Consider the following 10,000-nt stretch of genomic DNA (forward strand, 5'->3'; position numbering starts at 1 on the left):
ATTTCTCTGCCTATTTCATTCACACCTCCGACAAATTGCTCGATTCGCATTTCCTGTAACTTTTTTTTCTCGCTTTAAGGCATCTATAAACTTTCAAACTGACGGATGACAAGCACTTACTTGATGTTGGAAACTGTTGTGCCATCCCTCAATGGCATTTTTTTTTTTTTTTGTTTTTTTGGCATTCCCTCGTTGACGAAGTCAAAAGAGTTCCTCATTTCGTGATTGAATAAAGGAGCACGTCTACGGTTACGTCTGTATGGTCATCCAATCCAGGTATTTTCCAAGTAATCGATCACTTCTTGAAGTTCAGCTGGAAAAATATCGTTGTCTGTTAAAAATTCAAATGTTTTCACAACACTGTGTATCGGTATAAACGCCAATGCAGATAATAGACTCGCTTTAAGAGCAAATGCAGCATTAGTGTCGTGCTTAGTGTTTAGTCCACTTCCTTGTATTTTTCTATAAAGGTTGTGACAAAAATGAAAAATCCACCCACGAATTTTAGATTTTGGAAATTCTTGCTCAATTACCTTAACCATCGCCAGTTCAAAATCGATCATTATAGTCAAAGGCTGGAATGTAGGATTTTTTACTTTTAAGGCCACAAAGAAATTCTTATAGGTTTTTTCAGTTTTTTTAGGTAACAGTGCGTATATGAGAGGCATAATTATACCTGATTTCACACCGTGTATTGTATAGAGTTGACCAATAATAGAGGGCACAGTTTTAAAGGTTCCGTCAACATACCAGCGCTAAGTTTGAAGTAAGATGTCGAGATTCTCTTTTGTTGCAAAAATCAATATCCGAGCATTTGTTGAACCTGAGTCATAGATAAAAAATAAATCCCATTTATTTGTAGTTGTAAACTCTTCACGGATATCCAGATCGAGAGAACTGATAGGCAAAGCTTGTCCAACATTTTTTCTTGCACGTGTATTTCGGATGGTTCTTTTAAAATTTTCAACTGTAGGGAGCTTTACAGCTGCAGCACAACTTACATCTGCTGAGGAACATGATACAATATATTGGTGAGTATCTCGACTCTTCGCCGCATGTTCTTTCACCTTTACCATTACTATAGCAGCTTCAAGTCCACTAGCATCTCCTGTATGATTATGATTTCCACTTTGTTTCATAATGCTATAATTTACAGTAATGACACGAGCAGAGCATTTCCTTTCTTTGAACATTTCACATTTCAAATATATTTCATTGCTAACTGATTTATCTTTTATATACGAGTAGCCTTTTAAACACAATTTCTTCTTTCCTTTTTTGCTTTGTACAAAACTTAAATCCATCGTTATAGTTCGGAGTTTCTAACGAAAGTTATGGAAATCAAAAAGGATAAACTAATGAAAATAAAAAAAAAAAAATAAAGTTCAGATAACGGTTTAGACCAGTGGTTCCCAACCTTTTTCCTGTCATTTCCCCCCTGCACCCAGTGCAACCCTCCAGATTGCCCCCTTCATGTGTATGAGGGAAAGAGTAGTTAAAATACACTGTGACGACTTACTAATTTATTTTTTCATTATACAATTATACTGATAAACAAATAGTTTACTAGTAAAATGGATAGAGAGCGGTTAGTAACAACTAACCACAGTCACAGAGCTATGAGGTTAGTTGTTACTAACCGCTCTCTATCTATTTTACTCTGTAACTATTTGTTTATCAGTATATGGAGAGCGGCTAGTAGCAAAATAAAAGGACGTTTGTTTATTCTTCTACTTCAAAATTAAATTAGTGAGAAGGTTGAGGCTGCTTCTTGTGCACCAGTGTAACAATATCAGGGCTAAATTTATCACCTGATATTTTTTTTTTAGTTAGTAGGTAGTGTAATTATTTTCCCCCTGGTAGCTTCAAATTTCCCCCCAGGGGAAAATTTCCCCCAGGTTGGGAACCACTGGTTTAGACAATGGTTTAATGGTTAAGATAATGATACTTAGTTAATGTTTATGGGCTTTCGAGAAATGGGTCTTTCGACCAATTGATAGTTCGAGTAACAATTTTTCGAGCAATTGCTTTCGAGCAGTTAGTTTTCCATACCATATAAATGTGTGTGTGTATATATATATATATATATATATATATATATATATATATATATATATATATATATATATATATATACGTGTGTATGCATGTATATATATATATATATATATATATATATATATATATATATATATATATATATATATATATATATATATATATATATATATACTGTATTTATATACATACATATATATATATATATATATATATATATATATATATATATATATATATATATATATATATATATATATATTATATATATATATATATATATATATATATATATATATATATATATATATATATATATATATATATATATATATATATATATATATAATATGTCCTGCATCTATATACAAATGCGTTGCAAGCCCTTTTTTCCTGCTGCTTTGCTTTTTTCATGCCTTTTAATGTTTTCTTTACTTCTCCTACCGTTACATTGGGTACCAGCTCATGTGTTTTAATTTTCCTTATTGGCAAATGTATTTATCTTGTCACTATTGTATAGCATTGTACAGAAATCCTTTTTCATCTATCCCTTGTGCTGTTTCTAATAGAAATTTTGTTAAATTACTGTTAATTTTCTCATGTAGCTGGGGGTATCTACTTTGTATTGCTAAATTAAGTGATGTACTATTACAGGAGTATTAAATTTTTTTCTTTAAATTTGTTTTTCTCTTTCTATCCTATGATCTATGGTCGCTTGACTTCAACTTCTTAAACACTGTTACATCTTTAACTAAATCAAATTTTTTACAGAGACAAAAATCTATTTCGTTTTTCGCTTCTCCATTTCAGCTTCTCACCAAAAGTTTTCTATGTTTAAACATTGCTTTTTTTTTTTTTTAAGAAAAATTTTCAAGCATGTCTCCTACTCCTAATTCACCTAATTTGGATTCTCATTTCTTCTCCTGGCCTACTCTAGCTTAAATAAAAAATTGAAAATTATATGTATATATACGTGTGTATATCTATCTATCTATCTATCTATCTATCTATATATATATATATATATATATATATATATATATATATATATATATATATATATATATATTTATATATATATATATATATAAATATATATATATATATATATATATATATATATATGTATATATATATATATATATATATATATATATATATATATATATATATATATATATATATATATATATATATATATATATATATATATATATATATATATATATATATATATGTATGTTAAGAGAGAGAGAGAGAGAGAGAGAGAGAGAGAGAGAGAGAGAGAGAGAGAGAGAGAGAGAGATTTATGTGTTTATATATATATATATATATATATATATATAAATATATATATATATATATATATATATATATATATATATATATATATATATATATATATATATATATATATATATATATATACATATATATTTTTTGGGCGAGATAGCCAAGTCGTCCTGATGAAAGGTTGCTAAAAGTAGCTTCAATCAGGATGACATGGCTATCTCACCCAAAAATAGATTTTCCGCTTCGCTCAAAATCTGTTTATTATTATTATTATTATTATTATTATTATTATTATTATTATTATTATTATTATTATTATTATTATTATTATTATTACGTGCTAAGCTAAAACCCTAGTTGGAAAAGTAAGATGCTATACGCCTAAGGGCTCCAACTGGGAAAATAGTCCAGTTTAGAAAGGGAATAAAGAAAAACTACAATGAAAGTTTAAGAGCAATAATAACATTTCACGTGTAACTATAAAAACTCTAAAATAACAATAAGAAGAGAAACAAGATAGAATAGTGTACCCGATTGTACCCTCAAGCAAGAGATATCTAATCCATGACAGTGGAAGACCATGGTACAGAGGATATGACACTCCCGAAGACCAGAGAACAATGATTTGGTTTTGGAGTGTCCTTCTCCTAGGAAAGCTGCTTACCACAAGTAAAGAGTCTCTTTTTCCTATACCAAGAAGAAAGTAGCCACTGATCAATTACATTGTAGTAGTTTTCCTCTTCAGAGAAAAATATTTATTTGGTAATTTTAGTGTTGTTACGTGTATGGAGACCGAGGAGAATGTAATGATTAAATGAGCCGTAACCAGTGAGAGTGATACAATGTAGTACTGTTTGGCCAATCAAAGGACCCAATAACTCTCTAACGGTGTTATCTCAACCTTGACTTGGATGTTCACATCACATGATATCTAGAAAGATCGGCAGAGGAATTGCAAAACAAATTTTACTAGGTTTCCAAAGGTCACTATCTTTATGGTTTTAGTCGTGTATTTCAAAGGATTGAACGGCAGAGAGAGAGAGAGAGAGAGAGAGAGAGAGAGAGAGATGAAGGTATATTCCGTGCACGTTTAATTGAAATTTCTATACTGTACTCATATCTATCATTCCTATGCATAAAAACGCATTGGGTTGCTGAGTTGATATGATGATACAAATAATAATTTCATAACCACCATAGAAATATTCTCTCGTAACAACTGATAGTATAAAAACACCTTGGCAAAATTGGTATAATTCAGATCTTGTCAGTATTTGCTAACTATATAAAATAAAATACTTTCACCAGTATCCTAGTATGAGACTAATGAAAACCATAACAAAATATAAATGAAAATAAATTGAAAAACTGAAAAATTCCATAGATGAATAACATTGCATATTCCATTTCTTCTTTGAAATCTCATTTAATTTATTTATTTTTTCCAATAAAATCAGCTTAATGCTAACCTTCAAACAAAATAATAAACAGTAACTCAAGTCACAGAAACTTCCATTACTAGCATAAGATAAAAAAAGAACATTAAAAATAAATTCATGGTTAAATTATTAATTAATTATCTAAAAATATTCGAGTTTCCATCACTGCTATCTTTGGATCCTCCACTGTTTAATTTCCCCTAAACAAACATTTTATCCTTATCACTTCCTTATGATTTAAGAGTTCTAATACGTATATACAGTATATAATAAAGTTCCTAATCGTGAAAATAAAGTTTAGAGGCTTTTACGAAGAGAGAGAGAGAGAGAGAGAGAGAGAGAGAGAGAGAGAGAGAGAGAGAGAGAGAGAGAGAGAGAGAGAGAGAGAGGTAAAAGTACTTCCATATAATCAAGTAGAGAAAATGTTAAAGGTTTATGTCAAAAGCTAGTAAATAAATGGGTCCAAGCGTCATTAAGAAAAGAGAATTTATTTTTAAATATCGCTACAAGTGGTTATTTATGATGACTCAGAGGTATACGTTTGAATACTTACCAAGCCAGACGCATTTATCGTAATTGAATTTCCAGTTGATACATATTCTCAAAGGTAGAATTCGACGTCAAATGCCGTCGTTTTTTATATCTACACATGCACACGCACACGCACACACACGTAACACACACACACACACACACACACACATATATATATATATATATATATATATATATATATATATATATATATATATATATATATATATATATGTATATATATATATATATACATATATATATATATATATATATATATATATATATATATATATATATATATATATATATGTGTGTGTGTGTGTGTGTGTTTGTGTGTGTGTGTGTGAACTAATAGCCAAATAGGAGAGAGAGAGAGAGAGAGAGAGAGAGGAGAGAGAGAGAGAGATTTGCATGCGTGAGTTTACTTCTAAATGGCTAAATATATAAATGGATAGTGATGTCATAGACACCTAAGCCTTTATACATACTTTATAAAGTTCATTAATCATAAAATCTTAACGAAACCAATGCCATTCATCTTTTTAAGAGAACTCAGTTCCACATTTCTATCTGAACTAGAGCTCGATGGCGTCCTTTTCAAGTGGGTCAGACCAATTAGTTATAAGTGGTAAAAATTCGGACTCAAATCTGCCACGCAAGACACTTTAAATAGGTTGGTAATATAACCTTTATATTTCAATTTCTGTCAAACTTTTTACCATAAAATGCATTTTTGGCTAAATTGAACCAACTTTCATATTTATTTCATAATACGCCTTGTTTGTGTCAAATAATATCTATATAAAATAATTTTCAGGTAAGGGTCTGTTTGATTGTATTAAAAGGAGAGAGAGAGAGAGAGAGAGAGAGAGAGAGAGAGGAGAGAGAGAGAGAGAGAGAGAGAGAGAGAGAGAGAGAGAAGTGTTAAACTTTCTGAGATGTCTCGGAGATATTAATATGTACAGTATATGGGTAAGAGATCCCATGGCAGAGTGAAATCGATATTTTGATGTATTTTTGACTTATTTATAAAATGATGAATCACTAGCGTTAGTGATAAAATTATCATGAAATAGCCATTTAAAGCTTTTAAAGATTTAAAAATCGCCCATGAATGGCAAAGGCAAGGAACAGTGACAGTGTCCTATCAAGCAGGACAATGCCCCAGCGACTGACCAACTATACTATTCATATAATCAGTGACCTAGCCCCTTCGCCACGTAGCTAAGACCATGGAGGGTCAGGCAATGGCTGACGATGCCTCAGCAGGTAGACCTAGGGGCTCTGCAGAGGATTGATTTTAGTTTTATTTATTATAATTTTTTGTTTTTTGCCAAATCCTGAGAGAGAGAGAGAGAGAGAGAGAGAGAGAGAGAGAGAGAGAGAGAGAGAGAGAGAGAGAGAGAGAGAGAGAGAGAGAGTGTGTGTGTGTGTGTGTTAGTGTATCGATTGTTTGTTGTGAGAAAGACTGTTGATATAAATGAGGTTGTTTGTTTGTTTATGTTTTTGGCTAGGTTAGGAGAGTGGTGCATGTCTTAGGTGAATGATTATTATTGATTTGACTGCAGCAAGCGTCACTTCTGTTTGTCCTTTGAATGCTGGATTATTATTATTATTTTTTATCAGTGTGGAAGTGATTATATATTTCAACAGTATGTACAGTTTTGTTTAAATTTACTTGTCGTGATTGTGAATGATAGGGACAGTTTATTATTTATCTGTAATCATAGTGCAATAGTTTAGTTAGCTAGGAGTGTTCGTAAGTGTTTTTATTTTTTTTTTTTATTTTGCAGTCCGTAATTCCTTCTTTGAGAGAGATTTTTTTGTGGAATTGACTGTTGATGACCTGGCCTGTAATTGATTTTGTTTGGACTGCTCTTTTGGACTGCACAACTGTTGATGATATGGCCTGTTTATGAAGATTGCGTATGATGATGATGATGATGATCTTGACACCCGTGACCCAAGGAGTTAAGACCGTTATGGCAGATTAAGAGAATCTTCTGTTTATCATATAATGGTGTTGTGCCAATAACGACAGTTGGCAAAGTGAATGATTATACAAGTGGTTTTTTGCGAAAGTGTTTAATGAACTCCCAATATATATATATATATATATATATATATATATATATATATATATATATATATATATATATATATATATATATATATATATATATGTGTGTGTGTGTGTGTGTATGTTTTGTGTTTTCATGTTTGGGTTGCGGTTAATTTAAGTTTTGTTAGGGGTTTTTGTTGAATTAATTGAAGGGTTTTATGGTTAATATCTATTTTGTGTTAAGTGTATGATTCATGATAAGTGTGATTTTTTTGGGGGGGGGCGGGGGGGGGTTGTTTAGTTTGAGGAAATATAGTGTTAAGGTTATGGTTTGTTTTCATTTCCCTTCTGTCCAAGAGTCCAGTTGATAACATCAGGCGAAAGTTTGTGCAGAAGAGACATTTGTCAGTTAGTGTGATCAAGGGTGTGGGGGTTGTTCTTGTGACATGCCGTCACATTATTTCGGCGCCCGAACAGGGACTGCTGAGGTGGGATTGATAGCTGGAGTCTTCAACGAAGGACTGATAGGGTACGAATTTAGAATTACGACTGAAAAAAAAAATGGAAGAACAGTTAAGGGTTTTAAAGGAGGAATTGCGGTTGATTTAGGAGTGTGAGGAGAAGCTGTCTTTAGAGAAAGAGAAGTTGTCGGTAGAGAAAGAGAAATTGTTACGTGAGAAAGCGAGGATGAGTTGTGAGAATGAGGAGATGTGAAAGGAACTGAAAGTGATAAAGGGAACTGTAGAGAGAGTGGAAGAGGGTTTTGAAATAAGGATGCATTAGGATGAGGAACGAATGGAAGCTATTATGGGGCAGGTAATGGGAATGATGAAATTGTTCATGGGTGAAGGTGCAATCAGAGGAGTGTCCTCAGCTCCAGGGAAGAAAAGGCTAATGTAAGTGATAATAGGGTAGGTAGTGATAGTGAGATTGAAGATAAGGTAACTAGACATAGTAAGGATGACCAGAAATGTAATAGGAAGAATGAGAAGAAAGGTAAAAGTAATGAGAAATGGGAAAAGAAGAAAGGTCAGGATGAGAGTGAGGATGATCATGAATTGGTGAAAGTGGTAAGTAAGAAAAAGGGTAAGAAGGGAATGGTTAAAAATAGGAATTTGAGCGTTTAATTGGATTCTTTATATTCAAATGAAGAAAAAGGAAACAAGAAGGAAGATAGTAGTGATGATAGCACTGAGAATGAACATGATGGGTGTAAGACTGTGTTTATGAGAGAGGTAACTTGGTGTGAAAAGTTCAATGAGCATAGTAGTAGAGATGTATACGAGTTTTTCAAGGAGTATGAGAAGTATTGTCAGGATAAGTATGGTGATAGTAAGTGAGTTTGAACTAGGGAGTTAGGAGAATATTTGACTGCGTACTTGTTGATGATGTATGGTGTGATAATGTGTGTGGGGGATGTTGAATATGATAGTGTGAAAGGTAGGATAATTGAGCAGGTAAAACGTATGAAAGGGAGTGTTAGGTATAAGCGTAAGAATGATTTTGATGAAGCACGGATGAATGTAGGATAAGCAATATCAATGTATGTATGTAGGTTGGAAACGTTAGCTAGGAAGAAGTATGGGGATGAAGGCATAAATGAAAATAAGGAATTAATGAAGTTTTTGGCTACTATACCCTAGAATGTTGCTGAGTTTATTGATTTGAAACGTAAGGAGTAGATGATGTGGACGAAAGAAAGATTGACATGGGAGGATATTTTAGAGATAGTTGAGGATTGTGAGTTAGGTAGGTGTATTAAAGAAAGTAAATCTGTGAGTGTAAGAACTAGGATGGAGGAAAGTGTGCAAAAATTTTTTTGTTTTAGAGATGCTGTTATGAGAGGATCGATGAGGATAGCTGATAGTGTAGTAGATAGAAGTGTTAGGGCTAGTAATGTGGGAATACCTGTAAGGACAAATGAAAGGTTTAGACAAGGGGATCAGGTTTGGAGAGATAGGAGTGCTAGTGCGCAGCGAGGAAGGTCAGGTAGTTGTGTCCGTGAAGAGAACTGATATAGGTGTGGGAAAGTAGGGCATAAAAAGAATGAGTGTAGATGGGCTCTGGGTGCTTGTTTTGGATGTGGTGAGGTAGGGCATAGAATTAGTGAGTGTAAGAAAGAGAAAGAGGTCAAATGTTTTCGGTGTGGTATGACTGGGCACATAGCGAGTGGATGTCGTAGTAATCGTATGAATGTGGTTTGTGGTAAGGATGGTCATTATGATAGAATGTGCTGAGTGTGGTGTAGATGGGCATGTAGCTAGATTATGTAGGAAGAAGGGATTAAGTCAGCCAGGACGTTCGGGAAACTAGAGTGAAAGAGCGTTCAGCAGGGTGAGTCCTCTAGTGTGTGCGGAGTGAATGTGATGCATGTTCATGAAGGTCCGTATGAGGTGTTAGACGTTGGTTCGAGTGGACAAAGTTATGTTTTGGGTAAATTGTGTGTGGATGGTAGTGTGGAAAGAGTTAGGGCACTCCACAACCAGTTGCATAAATGGAAGGAAGTACCTGAGTATATCCAAGAGAATAGGATGAGTGAATGGTTGAAAAAGGAACAAGTGTGAACCTAGTATGTATGAGGAATAAGATCTGGAAGGTAAACAGTAGGTGT

General features: G+C 32.9%; 1 protein-coding gene across 1 annotated transcript; it reads left to right on the forward strand.

The window, feature by feature from the left end:
- The first annotated feature begins 7,835 nt into the window (after positions 1 to 7,835).
- Positions 7,836 to 8,729, forward strand: LOC137656257 (uncharacterized). Its single transcript, XM_068390427.1, has 3 exons — positions 7,836 to 7,918; positions 8,240 to 8,475; positions 8,542 to 8,729. Exons 1-3 carry the CDS (start codon positions 7,836 to 7,838, stop codon positions 8,727 to 8,729), a joined length of 507 nt encoding a protein of 168 aa, XP_068246528.1.
- The last annotated feature ends 1,271 nt before the right edge of the window (positions 8,730 to 10,000 follow it).

Source organism: Palaemon carinicauda, chromosome 17 (genome assembly GCF_036898095.1).
Source record: "Palaemon carinicauda isolate YSFRI2023 chromosome 17, ASM3689809v2, whole genome shotgun sequence".
NCBI lineage: Eukaryota > Metazoa > Arthropoda > Malacostraca > Decapoda > Palaemonidae > Palaemon > Palaemon carinicauda.